General features: G+C 49.3%; 1 protein-coding gene across 3 annotated transcripts; it reads left to right on the top strand.

The window, feature by feature from the left end:
* Positions 1-126: 126 nt before the first annotated feature.
* PYCR3 (pyrroline-5-carboxylate reductase 3) lies at positions 127-9,945 on the top strand. 3 transcript variants are annotated; one of them, XM_083749328.1, is made up of 7 exons: positions 127-324; positions 3,477-3,776; positions 4,530-4,594; positions 5,493-5,672; positions 7,577-7,789; positions 8,362-8,454; positions 9,491-9,945. In XM_083749328.1, exons 1-7 carry the CDS (start codon positions 240-242, stop codon positions 9,671-9,673), a joined length of 1,119 nt encoding a protein of 372 aa, XP_083605454.1. In that variant the 5' UTR covers positions 127-239; the 3' UTR covers positions 9,674-9,945. The 3 variants fall into 3 exon arrangements, with proteins under 3 accessions (XP_083605454.1, XP_083605456.1, XP_083605455.1); XM_083749329.1 differs by having other exon boundaries at positions 178-324; positions 3,477-3,658; XM_083749330.1 differs by lacking the exon at positions 3,477-3,776 and having other exon boundaries at positions 141-324.
* Positions 9,946-19,360: the final 9,415 nt, after the last annotated feature.

Genomic DNA, 19,360 nt, shown 5'->3' with positions numbered 1-19,360 from the left:
TTGGAATCCAGCGGCGGCCAATCAGGAGAGCGGAGGCGAAAGATGAATGGCCGCGTTCTGAATGGCGGCGTGGGATTCATTCGCGCTCACCGCGCGGGGAGGAACCGCGCGGCTTGATTGGCTGCCTGGTTCGAGCGGTGGGCGGAGTCTGGACCGGGCCACGTGGGTATTATGAGTTCAGCTGTTCAGGAGGAGGTTAAAAAAAGGGACAATCCGGCGGTCCGTGGCAGATTGCGGAGATGGAGAAGCTGCGGGAGCTGCGTGTGGGCTTCATCGGGGCGGGGCGCATGGCCAGCGCTGTGGCCCAGGCGATCTTGCTGGCAGGTAAGGGCAGGTAGGGAGAGGCAAGGTGTGTTGGGTGGGGGGGAGGGGAATCTCCTGCACGCACAAAATCCTAGAAAAAGCCCAAATCAGCAGGGGGCTGAGATCTTAAAAACCCCTTTGCACAAAATCCTAGAAAAAGCCCAAATCAGCAGGGGGCTGAGATCTTAAAAACCCCTTGTAGGAAAAAGGAACGCCATCGGATTGCAAATGAGGCTTGCTTTTGAGTAAACCTGCTGTAAGTGATGAGGGGTCCAGAGGCCAAAGGTGGCGGATCTGTTGTTGCGCGGTGCAAAGGGCGTAGGTTGAAAGACAGACTAAATAGGATTTCTGGTGAGAATATTTGCAGGGCGCTCGGCTAGGTGCCCCTGGGGTGGGGAGACTCTTCAAAATCTGCAATTCTGTGTTTCTATGAGGCTGGGAAAGACCCATCCCCTGGCTGAACTGCCTTTGGGAAGAGGCATTGCGACAGCAGGTACCTTGTTTCTAGAAGATGGGTAGGCAAACTAAGGCCCGGGGTCCGGATCCGGCCCAATCGCCTTCTCAATCTGGCCTGCAGAGGGTCTGGGAATCAGCGGTTTTTTACATGAGTAGAATGTGTCCTTTTATTTAAAATGCACCTCTGGGTTATTTGTGGGGCATAGGAATTCATTCAACCCCCCCCCCCAAAAAAAAATATAGCCCAGCCTCGCACAAGGTCTGAGGGGCAGTGGACCAGCCCACTGCTGAAAAAGTTTGCTGCTTAGAAGAGGTCTCTGCTGCCAAGCTAGTTCAGGTGTGCTGGAACTTTGGTTTTGCAGATGGTGCTGAACTACAGTTCCCATCAGCCCCTGCCAGCATAGCCAAAAGCCAGGAGTGATGGGAATTATAGTTCCACGATGCCAGGTGGGCCAAAAGTTCCCCACACCCAAGTCAGATAATGTTGCATTAGATGGGTAAAATATTAATAATAATGATATATTACTTATACCCTGCCCATCTGGCCGGGTTTCCCCAGCCACTCTGTGCGGCTTCCTACAGAATATGAAAAACGCAATAAAATATCATACATTAAAAGCTTCCATAAACAATCTAAGAAATCTCCCTATGTACAGATTTTCCAGTCTGTGTGCTACAGGACTTCTGTTTTTGCATGGAATTGAGTATTCAGAGCAGAGCCTAGCTGCAGCTTAATAGCATTGTTAGCAAATTCGTTTAATTTTACAGCACAGTGTAAGCCTATACGCGCTTAAATTCCATTGAGTCTAATGGGGCTTACTCTGAGAAAGTGCTACAAGATTGCAAGTAGAATGGGACTTAAAAGTGAAAGGTAAAATATAACTAAACTGACCCTAAAATACCAAAAGCCCATTTCAGTTACGGGTTCAGAGGAGGGTTTTTTTCCCTAGAAGGGGTAAGTGGAATCCCCCCCACCCTTAGGCCAAACTTTGTCCTGTGAAATACCTCCAAGTGGAAGAATTTTTCCAAGGCCTTCAGACATGACAAAACTTGAGTAACAACAACCACTTCTATGTGTATTAAGCAATACAGAATTGTGTGTTTTATAAACAGTACCTCAGTAACATCTTTCAGTTATCTAGTTCTGGGCTGCAAAATAGGTGGGGCTTACTTCAGAGTAAGTGTATTGCAAATTGTGTCCCAGAATGGGAGGTAGGGGAAAGTTTTGTAACTGAGTGTAACTAAGCTTTTTATTGCTTTACATCCATCGTGGAAAATTACTCCGGCTCATGGAAAGATACTCATCTGTCTTTGATGATTCCCTTCCTTGTTCCTTGTAGCACGTAATACCCTGTGCACAAACCCCCAACTAAATCCTGTCCCATGGAAGTGCCAAATTGCCTAGAAAGTTGTGCAGGGGAAACTTGGCTAACAGCATGCCGGTTGCCCAGGCAAGATGATAAGCAGGACATCTAATTGCACATGGAAAATGACCAGCAGCTGGTAGAGCAAGGCAGGAACATGGTCCTGAAAGGCATTATGTGCCAGGAGGGGTTTCCAAAATTTCCAAACATACTCTATGGGGAGTCCCATATAGAGTTTGTTTACTCATGACCCCCGTCTACATGTCATAAATGCATGGGTCACCGTGGCTGGGGCTAACCACTCCAGGTAAAGGTAAAGGACCAATAGGGCCAATCGTGGCCGACTCTGGGGTTGCGGTGCTCACCTCGCTTTATTGGCCGAGGGAGCCGGCGTACAGCTTCCGGGTCATGTGGCCAGCAGGACTAAGCCGCTTCTGGCGAACCAGAGCAGCGCACGGAAACGCCATTTAGCTTCCCGCTGGAGCGGTACCTATTCATCTACTTGCACTTTGACATGCTTTCGAACTGCTAGGTTGGCAAGAGCAGGGACTGAGCAACGGGAGCTCACCCCGTCGCGGGGATTCAAACCGCCGACCTTCTGATCGGCATTCCACAGTGCCACCCGTGTCCCTGACCACTCCGGGAGCCTTCCACAATTGGTTGCTGCAGCAAGGCACTCCTGACCACAGCTGCCGCCTGACCAACAGAGGCAGAGCTGTGTCCAGGAACACACCAAAACGGCAAGCCCCATCTTTTAGAGGGAGTGTAACCCTATCACCGGGCTGGTTCATCCCCCGGCGAGAGCACACCTGCCTTGTGCAGTCTGAGTTTCAGCTTGTTCATCTGCATCCAGTCCAGGGCCTTCTCAGTAGTGGCACCCATCCTGTGGAATGCCCTCCCTTCAGATGTGTAGGAAATAAGCAGCTATCTTATCTTTAAAAGACATCTGAAGGCAGCCCTGTTTAGGGAAGTTTTTAATATTTAATGCTGTATTGTTTTTAACACTCGATTGGGAGCTGCCCAGAGTGGTTGGGGAAACTCAGCCAGATGGGCGGGGTATAAATAATAAATTATTATTATTATTATTATTATTATTATTATTATTATTATTTATTATTCATGTGGTGGTTCAGGACATTTACAGCTTCCCTGGACTGAGATGGGAAGGAGATCAAGAGCTGTGTGCCATCTGCCTATTGGTGACTGTGAACTCCAAAACTCTAGATTCTGTGTGGGTTTCATGTTGATGTTGGGTAGGTAGAGGGCAAGGTGGAAGTTGGGGGGGGACACCCGAAAACAAAGTGCAAAGCAGGGGCTGCCCCTCGGAACTACCTTCTGGAATCTGCCCTCCAGGAAAAGCCGGAGTCTCTTTATTACGTCACCCAGAAACCCCATCCCAGGAAGGACAGCAGGGCCGATGGCACCGAAAGTGGCTCAGGACGCCATTGGAAAGAACAGGGACGTTCTGCCCGGATCCAGCGTCCAGCATCAATCATCTGCCAGGGCGACCGAGGCAGTTTCAGTCCCCAAACCAGGTTGGAAACCAGACTAAAATGGCTGAAGATAATCTCCCTCTCCCAGGAAGTCCTGGAGTAGGGTCATCACCACATACCCAAGCATCTTGTTCAAAAATGGAAAGTTGGAGACCAGACGGTAAATGCTGACATTCTTAGGGGTCTGGAGTTTCTTTAGCGAAAGATGAACTACTACAGTGTTTTAGTTAGCTAGCATAGTGTGGACACACTTTCACAGATACATTAATCCTCACCATCTAAGCCAGGGAAGCAGGGTTTGGATTAAATATAATAACAATAATATATTTATATGTTGCCCATTTGACTGGATTGCCAGCCACTCTGGGTGGCTCCCAACAAATTATGAAACCACAGCAAAACATTAAAAACTTCCTTAAACAGGGCTACCTCCAGATGTCTTCTATATGCTGTTGGGCTCCCAACTCCTTGCCGTTCCAATGGTTAGGGAAGGTGGCAGGTAGAGTCCTGCGCACCTGGAAGGCAACAGGTTGTGCATCCCCTGCCCTGAACCACTTGGAGCCCAAATTCCTTGAGATTTCAGAAGGGAAATCCTCTAAGGGGGTTTCCTTTTTTTCCAAAGAGGTGAAGATGTCAGGGGTTTTTCAGTTGTGCCCTCTGGAATCTGCTGATGATCAAAACTTACCTTTGTCAATAGTGGGGAACAAGTGTTTTTCCAGAGAGTTTTGTGAGCTGCAGATGAGTCCATTCTGACTATTACTTAGATATGATGAGGTTGAACTTGTTGCCTTGTCCTTTTTTTGCCAGACAGCTTGCAAAAACAGAGTGGTCTTTCTTCTGCTGGGCTCGTGTTTGGGCAAGGCATAAAGTGCCGTACATTCAGCCAAGCTTTCTTTCTCTCCATCTCTCGCAGGAGAAGTCCAGGCAGTGAACATCTTTGCTAGTGCTCCATCCAACAGGAACCTGGACAAGTTCCAGGTAAGTGAAAGCCAAAGGTCAACAGGACCCGAGTCATAAGGGCCGTGAAATGCTAAAGGCCATCCGTTCAGTGGCGGCCACTAACTTGGATGGCTTGGAAAGGGGAATTCATTCTAACAAAGGAGGAATGGCTTTTAAAAGTAATGGACGATGTTGAAATGGCAAACTGACAGCAATATTAAGAGATTGAAATCATAGAATCATAGAGTTGGAAGAGACCGCAAGGGCCATCGAGTCCAACCCCCTGCCAAGCAGGAAACACCATCAGAGCACTCCTGACATATGGTTGTCAAGCCTCTGCTTAAATTGTCAAGCCTCTGCTTAAAGGCTTGACAATTTCATCATTTCAAGGCTTGAAATGATGAAATTCTTATAGAAGGAGGGAAGCCTTTTTTTGGACTATTTGGAAAAGCACTACAGTATAGTCAAATGAAGTTGTGGGCAGGATTTGAGATAGGAGCAGTGGAAGTAAAATGGCAAAGTAAATGTATTAGAGGGATTTCTGTAATAGACAAGTGTTTGATCTATAATGCAGTAGACGTCAATACATGAAAGGATGTTGCTATTTAATTTGAAGTCAGTTTGCAAAAATTTGAAAATTCAATAAAAGTTACATTTAAAAAAGAAATGAGCAATTCAGATCTGTTGATCCATGGGAAAGTTAAGCACTGGGAAATATTCTGCCCCCATCACTGAGTGTCTAAACACCAGTTAGCCAGAGTACATGAGAGGGGCAGCTGTGTGCGCTGTTGGACTTGTCGCAGTTGTGGCTTTCCTAGAGCCATGTGCTCGACCACTGTCAGAAACAGGATACTGAGCGGATAGGCATAGGGTCTGATTCACCTGCAGGGCATGAAGTTCTCATGTTCTTACCTTGTGATCTCTCTTTTGAATAAAGACCTTTGAGTGCAAGACGACACACTCTAACCTGGAGATTCTGGAGAACTGCACCATCGTATTCCTGGCTACCAAGCCCCATGTGCTCCCTGCGGTTCTGCGAGAGATCGCATCTGCGGTCACCAAAAAACACGTTGTCGTCTCCATGGCAGCTGGAGTCACACTGCAGGCCTTAGAAGAGGTGAGTTCTTGGAGGAGCAGGCCCACGGGGACATCTCCATAGGCACACCCAGCATGGTGACGTAGGGCGTTGGTGAACCTTGCAGCCCAATCATCACTGTACTCTCCATTGAATTTGCTTTGGGCTGGGACTTGATTGTACAAATTTAGGGAAGCTTTTAATGTTTAACAGACCACTGTATTTTAATATTTTGTTGGAAGCTGCCCAGGGTGGCTGAGGAAACCCAGCCAGATGGGCGGGGTATAAATAATAAATTAATTATTATTATTATTATTATTATTATTATTATTATTATTATTATTATTTAGTACCGCCACTACCTGGTATGTGCAGGTGAGGCTGCAGCTCACTGGAACATCTCAGGTTTTGCACACAATCATGTCAAATCCTTGGCACCTGCAGTTGAAACAGAATCTCTGTTAGCAGAGAAGGCCAGTGCTAGTCCTACTCAGAATAGACCCACTGAAATGAGGGCGCATGACTATCCTGGGCCCATTATTTACTTTATTTAGTTGTAATCTGCACTTTCATAAAAAAATAAAAATAAACATATTGAGGCGGTTTGCAACATGTAAGGGGGGAAAAACCCATCAAGAAGTATAAGAGAAGACAGGTTGGTTAAAAAGGAAATTCATACTGCAAAGGATTGTCTATTTAATTTCAATGGGTTCGCTCAGAGTAAAACTTGGTCGGACACAACCCTCAGATGAGTGGTTCCCAAAGTGAGCGGTATTGCCCCCTGGGAGGGTATTGGGATTACTTGGGGGGTGCTAAGAGGGAAAGGGTGGCAGGGGGAAATGACTATCAGGCTTTGAAAGCTGGCATCGCTGGACTAAGTTCATCTGTTTCGTTCAATTAATTAAACCAAACAGTTTTAATTGGATTTCAAATAAATGATTAATTATGGTTTTCAGTTTTAGAGAGCTCAGTCGGTAGAGCATAAGGCTCTTAAATCTCACGGGTTGTGGGTTCGAGACCCATGTTGGGCAAAAGATTCCTGCATTGAAGGGGCTGGACTAGATGACGCTTGTGGTCCCTCCCAACTCTACAATTCTAGGCTTCTAACATTATCTTAGTGGGTCATGCTCATAGCTGTCAAGCGTCCCTTATTTCGTGGGACAGTCCCTTATCCCAGCGCCGTGTCCCGCCGCTGTCCCTTATTGATGATGTCTCTTAAATTTCCTGGATTTCAAAGGAAGCAGCTCCTCTCCCTCCCTCCCTCCCTGCCGGCCGGGGAGGAGGGAGGCTCCAACTGTGTTGCTCGGCTGCGTTGCTCACCCAATAAGGAGTCTAAGAATGACTGGGGGGTGGAGCCTGCATGCCTTGTGCCGATCAAATCGGCCGCGTTGCCTGGGGACTCGCCTTTGCTCAGCGCTTCCCAGCGGAGAGGGGACGGTGGTTTCCCTTGCTGCATCCCCTTTGCTGGGTTGCTGCGCTGTGGGAACAACCGCTTGAGGCTTGCTTTGGCTGCTGGCTGGGCTTTCTGCCCTTGGGTCGGAGGGGCTCAGAAGTCGAACATACCTCTGCCTGGAAAATCCCTTATTTTGGCTGCTGATCCCTTATTTTCGAGGCTGCTGGTCCCTTATTTTCAAATCTGTAAGTTGACAGCTATGGTCATGCTGGCTGCTTTTCTGAATGTTTTTAATAGGATAGGGGGCACTGGGGATGAGTTTATGGAACCAAGGGTGTGGTGGCCTTAAAACATTTGGAAACCACTACCATCACATTATCTACTCCGCTTAAACAACATCTCGTTAAAAAACCTGTTCTGAATGCAAGGAATCCCTACAGAATGTTGTAGCTTAAGCTCAGTCCTTGTGGGTAGTGGCTAAATGTTAGGTAAAGCATTCCTGATTGCAACACTAAATGCACATTCCTTCTTCTGCTTTTCTGGTGTTCCACAGCTGCTTCCGGCTGGGACCAAAGTGCTGCGGATCATGCCCAACATTCCCTGCGTGGTCCAGTCAGGTGCCATTGTTCTGGCTCGGGGCACCTGCGCTGAGGAAGAGGATGTGGCCCTGCTGAAGAGGCTGCTGTCTCATAGCGGGCTGTGTGAAGAGGGCCCTGAATCCTACATCGACATCCACACAGGGCTGAGCGGCAGTGGCGTTGCCTATGTGAGCTACCTTTTTTGTTGGGTCTGCAAGTGGCCTCTTAAATAGTAGGCATGGCATTGGGTTTAAACACATATTCTGCAGTTCTTGCCTTGGGCATCCCCAGTTCGGGGTCCCCTATTGTGCATGGCTGCCCACTGGACCTTCAGGCGTTGCTGGAGTACAGCTCCCCATCATCTTATTGCTTTGGCATGCCAGTGGGGATGATGAAAGTTGGAGTCCATATTCAGATTAGCCAAGCACAAGTTAGTTAACCCTTGCCTTGAGCTTCAAGTCAATGCATGTGTTAGTTTAAACCACGAGGGCACTGTTTGTCTAGCAACCTCAACAACACTTGCTTATAATCTTTGCTTTGTCTAAGTTAACTCTACCCCTAAAAGCGGAGGCATTTTGTTTACTTTTGTCTCCCTACTTGTTGAGACCAAGATGCCCGCTACTTTTGCTCTCTCATCTCCTCATGCCGTAAATAGTTCCTGCATGAATAAAGCCTTTGAACTCCAGAAAGTGATTATTCTAATCTAATTAGAAGGTCTGGTAACAGTTTCCTCTTCTTTATTCTCCCCCCATCACCACAGGCATACATGTTTGCTGAAGCATTGGCGGAAGGAGCTGTAAAGATGGGGATGCCTGGGGCTATGGCCCAGAAGATTGCTGCTCAGACCCTCTTGGTAAGAGGCTGTGATTCTTGCCAAACTCCTCCGTCCCTCCACCATCCCATCCCTCGATAATCTCCCTTGGTAACCTCTAGGTTTAAATGATTGCAATGTGTTCTATGTAGGGATGCCTCTCAAGAGAGTTTGGAAACTTCAGTTGGTGCAGAATTCAGCAGCAGCCAGATTGCTCGCTTGGGCAAGATGGTTTGCAGCCCAACTGTATAGGCTGCCAATTACTGTAGGTTATGGGCCCAGTTCAAAGTCCTGGTTAAACCGCTCAGGGTTGCAATACCTCAAGGACCGCCTCTCTCTAGGAACCAACCCAGACCCTACAATCATCCCGCAACACAGGGATCTTTCGCCTAACATAGATCTTGAACCCATAATCCTGGTATTAAGAGTCACATGCTCTACAGACCAAGCTAAGGATCTATGATTCTTTCCTCGGAGCTTAAATTTTTTCTGGATTCTTTTAAATTTGATGTTTTCATTGTTGTAAACTGCTTTGAGATTTGCTATTTAAAATACAGTGGTACCTCTGGTTGCGAACGAGATCCATTCCGGAGGCCCGTTCGCAACATGAAAAGAATGCAACTCGCAGCGGCGCGTCTGCGCACCCGCGGGTTGTGATTTGCCGCTTCTGTGTGACGTCATTTTGCATGTCTGTGCATGCGCGAGCGGCGAAACCCGGAAGTAACCCTTTCCGATACTTCTGGGTCGCCGCGGGACGTAACCTGAAAGAATGTAACATGAAGCGGACCTAACATGAGGTATGACTGTATAAAGCAGTATAGAAATGAAAATAACGTTAATAAAAAACAACCCCATTGCACAGGGGGGAACCCAGAGCCTAGACATTCCATTGTGGCGACCGTAACCTAGGTTTAAGGTGCCATTTGGCAATTAGATTATATATTGGAGTTTCTAACACTGTTTGTGATTGAGCAGTGATCTGAACTTTGGTTCCTTGTGTGGAAATCCAATGCGCCATCCACACCCCACACACCCCCGTCGTCGTATCTGAAACTGTATTTGTTGTCTTTTCTTCCAGGGAGCAGGAAGAATGATCCTCGAAACAGGAGAGCACCCAGCAGTTCTGCGAAGTGCTGTTTGCACCCCAGGGGGAACAACCATCCATGCCCTGCATGAGCTGGAAAAGGGGGCTCTTCGCTCTACTGTCATGAACGCTGTGGAGGCAGCCACCTGCCGCGCTCAGACACTGGGCAAGCGATAGGAGGGGGTGGGCATGTGGTGGCCTTGGTGATGGAGGCCCCCACAACTTTTGCGTGGGATCAGGATAGAGAGCCACCTGGAAGAATTCTGGGGCAGATGGCCTGGAGCAATGGCAGTCTGTTTTTTCTTTGGAAGATTGACACTCATGGGATTTTCTCTCTGCCCCCTGCTGCATGACTCAACAGCAAAGAAAGAATCCACACCAGTGACAATCACCATCTCTCTCTGAGCCCTCAATATTATTAAACACACCCAACTCTAGGCTTCCTATCGGCATGTTAGCTTCTCTTCTGTCCTTATTATGTACCAAAGTTACCTGAGCGTACAAGCACTAGCAGAAATGAGCCTTTTGCACTGTTAAAGGTAAAGGTAAAGGATCCTGGACAGTGAAGTCCAGTCGTGAATCACTCTCGGGTTGCGGCGCTCATCTCGCTTTGTCCGCAGCCAGCTTCCGGGTCATGTGGCCAGCATGACGAAGCCGCTTCTGGCAATACCAGAGCAGCGCACGGAAACGCCGTTTACCTTCCCACCGGAGCGCTACCTATTTCTCTACTTGCACTTTGACGTGCTTTCGAACTGCTAGGTTGGCAGGAGCAGGAACCGAGCAATGGGAGCTCACCCCGTTGCGGGGATTCGAACCGCGACCTCCTGATCGGCAAGCCCTAGGCTTAGTGGTTTAGACCACAGCGCCACCCGCGTCCCTGTTTTCGCACTGCACCTCGCTTTAAAACAGCAGTTCTCAACCTGTGGGTCCCCAGATGTTGTTGGACTACAATTCCCCTCATCCCTGAGCTCTGGCCTTGCTAGCTAGGGGTGATGGGAGTTGTAGTTCAACAACATCTGGGGACTCACAGGTTGAGAAAGGCTGCTTTAAAAGAAGCTGCACTTCCGGTACAGAGAATGGTGTTGATGGAAGTAGCAAAGGAAGACATCTGGGAGAGTAAACTTCAATCGCAGACGAACCAAAGGCTGGCTGGTTAAATAAGAACGTAAGGAGAGCCTGTTGGATCAGTCCAGCAGCCCATCTAGTCCAGCACCCCATTCTCACGGTGGCCAACCAAATTCCTCCTCTGTTGGGAAGCCCGTAAGCAGGATCTGAGCACGAAGAGCCCTCTCCCTTCCTGTGTCTTCCAGCAAACCGGGGTTCAGAATCATCTCTGCCTCCCAAGTGTGGAGGCAGAGCAGAGCCCTTGTGGCTCACAGCCATCGGTAGTGCACTGAAGCTTAGGAGCATAGAAGCTGCAGTACTGTATTTTTCGCTCCATAAGGCACACTTTTTTCCTCCTAAAAAGTACGGGGAAACGTCTGTGCGTCTTATGGAGCGAATGTGTGGTCGATCGCTGGCTCCCCTTCCGCCCCCTTGCCCAGGCTTCCATTGTTGAATGTTCTGCAGATGGAGGCTGTTTGTTTCCCTAGCAACATGTGACTTGTTGATTAGATTATCTGTCTGGAAACTGTAGAAATGGCTCCCTTTCCTTTCCTAAAGAAGCTGCAGAACTGAGTTGAGCCCCATAAAAACAGGACTTTTCCCCTTTACAAGTAAGCTCAACAACTTTGAGCTGATCCTTTAAAAAAGGGGGCTTTCCCCCTTTGCCAAAGAAGCTGCACAACTGTGAGCTGATCCTCTAAAAACTAGGTGCGCCTTACGGCCAGATGCATCTTATAGAGCGAAAAATACGGTATATTGAATCAATATTTACGCTGACAAAGCAGCACCATTTCAGAGTTCTTTCCCACCTCTTCCTGAGGTTGGCTGGGAATGGGGCCTGAGACTTTCTAAATGTGCTCTGCCACTGAGCTAGAGCTGTCCTGTGCGGGTCTAATGCTGCACAGGGGACCAAAATTGTACATTGCTCACACAGTGCAAGGGAGACGGGACTTTTCCTTTCGTAGGTTCCAATCAGGCCCAGGCAAGTGTGCTTCATTCAAAGTTTGTGCGTATGTCACTGTTTTACTGGAGCCAGGGTGCAAAAGGACAGGCATAAATCCATTACATTAAAACAACTGGATCCCACCGCTGATCTCTTATCACAGAACTGGGAAAACAATACAGTCATACCTCGTGTTGCGTTTGCTTCACATTGAGCATTTTCAGGCTGTGTCCCGCGGCAACCCAGAAGTACCGGAAAGGGTTACTTCCAGGTTTCGTTGCTCACGCATGCACAGACACTCAAAATGATGTCACACGCATGTGCAGAAGCGGCGAATTGTGACCCACAGACGTGGGTTGCATTCTGCTCAGGTTGTGAACTGGGCTCTGGAACGGATCCCGTTTGCAACCAGAGGTACCACTGTAAATTGAATAAAAGGCTTCTATTTCCCAATAATTGCCATAAAGTGGTATCTCGGGTTAAGAACATAATTCGTTCTGGAGGTCTGTTCTTAACCAGAAACTGTTCTTAACCTGAAGCACCACTTTAGCTAATGGGGCCTCCCGCTGCCGCCACCGCCGAGCGATTTCTGTTCTTATCCTGAAGTAAAGTTCTTAACCCGCGGTACTATTTCTGAGTTAGCAGAGTCTGTAACCTGAAGCGTATGTAACCCGAGGTACCACTGTACTCTGAAATGGAAAAGAGTCTGCTTCTTGAGGAACCAATTGAGCATGTTCAGGAATCATTTTGGGGTTTTTTCAGTTCTGTAATAGGACAGCATTAACCCCCCAAAAGCTCCAAACATACACACACACGATGTGAAAATTCAAGTCCCTGAAGTCCAATTCAAGGCTGTTCACAAGTGAGAGATCAGTAGCTGTACCATTTCACTTTATTAAATTAATTCTTTGGCTAGCAAGGTGGGTCTCTTATTTCCGAAGCATCCAAGTAACTGAACCCGTGGAGGATTAGCACCACCTCATCTCTCTGTCACCCAAAGCTTCCTGAGCATCTCACCAGTCCTGATCCAGTGTGTTTCTTGGAGAGGCATGGTGGTTTTTAAAAAAGAGGAAATTCAGCAAGAAACTGAGGAGGACATATGGAGGGGAATAGCAAGCAGCCCTTTCAACAAGTGTGATAAGCTTACAAAGAAGGTGGTTGGGTGAGGGGAGTTACCAAATAGTTCTGACGCTGTGGGTGGCATAAAATCAGGAAGTACTATACTCCTGCTTAGGCGCACTTCCCATTGCACAGCTCTGCTCCTTTCATACACAACTCTGCTTATTAGGTAACATTTGAATTCTAGAGCCCTCTCCTATACTTCTGTGCATTCCCTTTTCTATCCAAGTATGCCTACATGGCCAACTCACACCTCAATATTTTGTTTGACACTGGAAAACCACTGAAAACTCCCCACCACTTTTGCAGGGAGCATCCCTCCCCCCCCCCCAAACCTCTTTGAACTTGCGAGATTGTCTCCACCTTGGGACTTTTTCAACCTGTCTGCTGGACAGGACAAGTAATTTTACCCTGCGTAGAGTGTGTTTGAAAGGAAACCTCCGCCACGGTTTAGGGAGCAGAGGTACCCCTCCTGCCTCTCTGCTGTTAATAGCCACTTTTTCCAACCCCCAGAACTTGGGGAGTCGAGCCCCTTTAACAGCCTCACCCCAGTGCTCATAGGGAGGGGGAAGGAACTATCCTGTTCTGCCCTGATTGTGCCGTATTTGCACCTCCCAGTGATTATGGGCACACGGCACCATCCCCTATTGCTGCATAAAGATTAAACACTTCCACCAGATATGTAGGTGAGTGCAATAATCTGGTTAGCTGTTTTGCTCTGAGCCGCCTTGCCATGAGTCTGGTTCAGCTGCCTTCTGCAGCCTTTGTGCCATGCTGATGAAGGACCGGAGCTGGACCACCTTCAGCGTCCCAACTTCCTGGGGATCCTGGCTCTCCAGCCAGCGCAAGGCCTTCTGCAGGCCTTGTATTGCTTCCTGGGCAGTGGGCAGCGGAGTATCTCCCATTCCATCACTCCCGCCACCTCCACCATCTCTTGTCCCAACTGTTTCTTCCTCCTCCTCGCCTTCCCCTTCCTCTGTGTCCGGAATAACATCATCTAAGTGGAGCCAATCGGCCACTTCCTCTGGAGCCAGGCGCTTGCAGGTAAGGGCAGCCAGGTGTACCAGGTCAGCAAAGTCCAGGTTGTCCACACCTGCAGAGGCCTCTCCCGACTCCTCCTCTTCACCTCCAGAGTGGGGCTCAAAGGCCGCACGCAGGCCAAGCAGCCAACATTTCTCAATGGATCCAGCCGGGATGAGATCCCAAGACAGGCCAGCTAGGCTGAGCATATCCTCCAGGAGAAAAGAGCGGCCAAAGTCCAGCTCTCCGCCAGGTTTTTCGGACTCCCCCACGGCTGCTCCTCTCGCTAGGCACGCCACGGCCAAGCGCAACAACTCCCGCTTGTACAGCAGCTTGAAAGCCGACACAACGCCCTGTTCCAGCGGCGGCAAAATCCGGCCTCTGCCTCCGAAAGACCCTCCTGCCGCCTTGGAAAGGAAGAGCGCTCGGATGGACCCGTCCGGAGTTTGAAGTTGGGGCGACTCCTCGGGGTGCGCAGAGGGGCAGCTGAGCAGAAGGACGGCTTTCTGCTGGAGGCAGCTGCAGCGCAAAAAGCGCTTCACGCAAGGCACGAAATCGTCGAAGAACCAAATCCGCAACAGGGAGTGGCCCAGCCGGGCCCGGGGGCTGTAGCGGTAGCAAGCCGGGAGCATCTCCCTCTTGCGGCACCGGAGGCAAGGAGGGTCCTGCAGGCCTCCCACCACCAGCGGCTTCAGCTTGTGGGAGCCGGTTAGATTTGCGGCGAGCAGGACCGTGACCCCGTCTCCCGCCCACGATGGGAGAGGCTGCGGCAGTCGGGCCTGGCCTGGCAGCAGCTTCCAATAAAGCCCGGTGATGTTAGCGTTGTAGATTTGGTCGTCGCTGTAGCCGCCTTCATCTGGTGGCGCAGCAGCTGTGGGCGGACGGGTATGGCCGGAGAAGGCCGAGCAGGGGGAAGCGGCGTCCGCTTCGGCTCGGAGGGCAGGCGTGTCGCCCGCCACCCCTAGGCCGCCCCCCTCGCGTTGGCTGGAAATGCCATGCCGTTTCTGCCACCGCCAGAACCACCCGTGGCTGGCCTTGAAGGTGCACTCGGGCCCGTAGATCTGCCGGGCAAAAGCTTCGGCCTGGGCCTGGATGGCCGGTCCGGAGAGCGGCACGCTGTGCTGGCGCAAGGCGAGGAACCACGTGTAGACGGCGCGGTCGATCTCCTCCTCGTTGGCCAGGCGCATCTTCTTGCGGTGCGTGCCCACCTCGCCCCCCAACTGGTCCAGGAACCAGCGCAGCTTGCTTTCGTCCTTCAGCCAGCCGCGGAGGGTGCCGCCGGGGACCCCGAAATCCCGGCACACCGAGGCCTGCCGCTCGCCCCTCTTCACGCGCTCGATGGCCTGCAGCTTGTCCTTGATGGAGTAGGCTCGGCGGAAAGCCATCTTGGATGCCGTCAGAGGGGAAGATGGGGCGGCCCAGGGGGCCCGCCTTGCAAGGTCGTCATCAGGCTTGCCGCAGGGCTGGCGCAAGGAGCCTGCAGGCTCACCTGGCGCTGGTGGCTGTTTCATGGGGAAGGCCTGGTCCCCCTCAGGGCTGCCTGGGGCCCCGATCCCTTCCACTGCAGGGAGGAGGGCACCTTGCCCCCCTGCCATGGCGGGCTCCCGTCAAAGCCCCTCTGAGGAAGTGCCCCAAACAAGCGAGAAGTAAGCTTATTGGGGGGGGGGGCATAAAACCAGGCCGCGGGAAAAGCGGGGCGCGTTATATCCGGGGAGAGCTGAAAAGTGAGGGAGGGGCGGAGCGGCCGCCTTTGTCTTCTCTTCCTCTCTCGCCTTCCGATAGGGCAGGCCGGCCGAGAAGGCGCATGCGCCGCGGGACAGCTCCCTTTCCGTCCCCCCCACCCTCTTCTCTCCAATGGAATCTTCCTCTCCTCTGCTGCTCTCCCCCATGTTTTGCCGTCTGTTGGACTCTCTCATGCTCTTTTGGATCGTTCCAACCTGTCGAAGCCGGGGAGGGGGGGACCGTCCAGTGAAAGAAACTGGGATTTCCGCCTTCTAAAATCCGCAAGTCTCTTTCACCGGATATGTTGCCTTAAAAAAACCAAACAGAAATGTTCTTTCTAAAAAGAAGCTAAAAGTTCAGCCTCACGCTGCGGTCATCCTGTTTTGCCTTTTCATCCCCCCCCCCACTTTCACTGGACCGGGCTATTCCATTGACGACACCTCTGGTAGGGGGGGAAGAAAAGAAAAGAAAACGGATTAACTTCACCTGCACATTGATGACCGTTAGTAAGATTATTAACACCATTTAAAAAACCATTCACTACTCCATTTGCTCCGCGGCTTCCTCCTTTTCCTCTCTTTGCACCCATTCCCCCCCCCATTTCGAAGCGGGGATGGCGCGTTCCGAGCAGCCGCGCTCCCAGAACCCCCCGCGCGGCGCGTGCCTTCTCTCTTTCCTCAGGCGGAGACCGCGCGGTGCGGAGCAGCTGCTGGTTCGGATTCCTCTCGGGTCTCCCCCCCCCCCCGCAAAAAAGTACCGTTTCCCTCCTCTCACCTAACGGTTATTGCGTGAGTAGAGACCATTTCTTCTCACGGGGGGGGGGGAGTTGAGAAGGGGTTGCTAGGCGACGCTTTACCGGCAAAAAAGAGGGGGGGGCCCTAATACTTTGAAAATGGGCTTAACCTGAAACCGCCCCCCCCACGTCCCATCATGCACCGCGGGGGCCTGACTTTGGACCGCCAGTTGCAGCCTCTGCTATATTTCTCTTCTCTCCCCCCCCCCCGCCAAATATGGCAACAGGAGGGAGGGGGAGAGAGAAGGTGGAATGGGAACCCAGAGGGCCATCTAGTCTGACCCCCTTTGCTTCAGGGTTTTTGTGTTATTTTCCTGGTAAGAAAATTATTGTGATTTTTATTTATTTATTTACTCCCACCCCACCCCTCATGTATGGAAGCAGGAGGCGGGTTAGGAAAAAAGCCCCTTTTATAGGTAGGATTGCATAATCGGGAGGAGATTCCTTAGGGATCGTCTGGTCCACCTCCCTTGCCTTACTCTTCCTTTCTTTCCTGGCTAGAAAATTATTGTTGTTACTTCTTTCTTTCTTTATATCCCACCCTTTATTTCTTTCTCTCCCCCCCCCCTCAATACCAGGTATCAAGGCAGCTTACACAAATTAAGACAGCATGGATAACATTCGATAAGCTAAAGTGAAAAAACGTGAAAGTTAGTTGCTTAAAAGTCATTGAACTCAAATGGAATTGAAATAGTGGTGTATTTATTAATCTGGCTGTATTTGTAGAACGTTATTTAAACACCTGTAAATGGGTACACAAAAATGCTGCCATTTGCGCTCCACCCCCCCCTTTCCTATGTTATTTCCCTCTGTCTGTTTTAGACTGTAAGCCCTTTTAGGGCAGGGACCTGTCTAACTTGTTTGTAAGGCACCATACACATAGATGTTGTTATAAAAAAACCATAGTAATATGTGGCAAGGTGAAAAATTCATCTTTAAGAAGAGGGGTGCTGCTCTAGCACTGGGTTATTCATTTATGATTTTTTTTTTACTCCACTTTTTCTCTCTGAGGAACTTGGGGTGCTCTTCCACTCCTCCCAGTCTTGCCTTCCCCATTGATGTAGTCATGAGTTGGGTTGTAATTGGCCCAGAGAATAAATCTGAGAGGTTGCTGATCCAAATCTTGACTATGATTTAACATTGTAGGCTGACTTAGGCAAGTGATTGTCTCTTGGTCTTAAGTTGGGGTGATAACTGGTCTCTTCTATAGCATTGCTGTAGCACATTGGTTATAGTGTCTAGGGAGATGGGTTCAAATTCTCACACAGCTATGAATCTCATTGGCTGATCTTGTTGCGTGAGTCACCATCTCTCATCCATGCCTACCACATGGGACTGTTGTCTGGATGAAATGAGGGGAAGGAGAGCCATGTATGCTGCTTTGAGCGTCTTGGAGGAAGGGTAGGATATTAATGTAATGTTTGCGAAGCCCTTTCAGTTCTTCAAAGTGCTAGGTAAACGCCAAGTTGCAGGGGTGTGCAATCAGCCATTTTGGCTGCAAGTATTTAAAGCTGGTTTTCGCCATTCTAAATCAGGCTGCTATGCCATACTCACTGACCACCTGACTGCCTCTCTTATGCTGACCTATCTTATGGGTTCGGAAGAACTGCTTTGCTGAATCATACCCAAAGGCTGCTTATTCTGGCATTTTTGCCTCAGACAGTGGCCTTACGGATGCTTTTGAAATGCTTCCAAGCGGGGCATGCAGGTGATCACTTCCTTTGGTCATCATTTGGTAGCTGAAACGCTTTCAGGCATAGTCTTCTGTTCTTGCCATTCCTTCTGTTAGCCCATGGTAGTCCTGTCTTTCATGAACTTGAATAATTCCTGAGCTTGTTTCCAAGCAGCTGTGAGCCAACGCAATCTTCCACCAGGAAATATGTAAAGCTGTACTTCAAGAAGTTTGTTGATGCATATCCAAAAAACTGCATTTTCTTACTAGGTGGTCTCTTTCCACATATGTGATCCTTTCTACTCGCAAGTGAACTGTTTGTGATGGAGTCCGAGGCATTCTCAAGAGGAAACTTTATTTCACACAGTGCTCTCTGCAGATCTCTGCCACCCAATGATTGAATTCTTCCACCAACCTTCTCTAGCCCAGCTTCTTCATACAGCTAAAGAAATGTGTCTGCATTTACTTCTTAATAATAAATGTGAGGGATCGTTTCTGGTTTTTGGTTTGTTACTGCCCCGTCTTAGAAACATGACTGGCTACAACATCTGCTGCAGCTATAAAGCACTGCAGCATTCCTGAGTATCTCTGCCTGTGACAGTTCTATCTTTGCATTTCCTGCATTCTAACCACTGTTCCGTTTTTAATTCAATGTTCTTAACTACTGTATGCTATCTTAACTGCTTGTGGATCATACGTATTTTTTTCTTCCCTGCATTAAATGTTTGCTGTTGGATTTCCCTTTTTTTTATAGCAGTATTTCCTCTGTCCTTGTTCTTCTCTCCCCCCCCCCCCCATTTTGAGTTTTGATTTTAAGTGGCCCTTAAAAGAGAATGCTGGACTATATGGGCCTTTGGCCTAATCCAGCAGGGCCTTTTTTAAGGTTCCTACCCTTACTGTTGTGTTGAGGGTTCTGGTTAAGAAAAAGGACAGGCATCTCTAACCTGACACTGTGACGGAATACCTTTAACCAGGATTGGGAAAAACCCAAGTGCCTCAAGACCTGGTTACATATTTTCTCAAATGTCCCCCCCCCCCGCCCATCAAAACTAAGATAGTCATTATTTTTTTAAGCTAATGTGCAAATCTTTACTTGAAGATTTTGTAGTTCCACCACCCTCGGAAGATTGGAGCAGGGAGGTTGATCCGGACCAGGGCATTCTCTGTGGTAGCCCCTAAGTTGTGGAAATCCTTCCCTACAGAGGTGTGTGTGTGTAGCACCTTTGTTATACATCTAACAGTCTTTGACACCTGAGAAGTGTGCTTTCAGGATCCACGCTATTCCTGCAATAGTAATTAGTTTTAACTGTTTTAATACTGATTTTTCAGGATCTGTAACTTCCGCTGGGACATTGCTGGTGAAGGGCAGGTAATAGATTTAAATAATAATAGCTGATTGCTGAAGAATTGATGCTTTTGAATTATGGTGCTGGAGGAGACTCTTGAGAGTCCCATGGACTGCAAGAAGATCAAACGCATCCATTCTTAAGG

Source organism: Podarcis gaigeae (assembly GCF_964106915.1).
Source record: "Podarcis gaigeae genome assembly, chromosome: 7".
Taxonomy (NCBI): domain Eukaryota; kingdom Metazoa; phylum Chordata; class Lepidosauria; order Squamata; family Lacertidae; genus Podarcis; species Podarcis gaigeae.
Note: the sequence above shows the minus strand (reverse complement) of the source record. Positions and strands in the feature narration are given on the sequence as shown.

What these genes read in the sequence shown, in the direction of transcription:
- PYCR3 (XM_083749328.1), top strand. Translation starts at nt 240, where the DNA reads ATGGAGAAGCTGCGGGAGCTGCGTGTGGGCTTCATCGGGGCGGGGCGC. An exon ending in CCAGGCGATCTTGCTGGCAG is followed by an intron (nt 325 to 3,476) that starts GTAAGGGCAGGT and finishes TCTGCCCTCCAG; the next exon opens with GAAAAGCCGGAGTCTCTTTA. An exon ending in GGAACCTGGACAAGTTCCAG is followed by an intron (nt 4,595 to 5,492) that starts GTAAGTGAAAGC and finishes TTTTGAATAAAG; the next exon opens with ACCTTTGAGTGCAAGACGAC.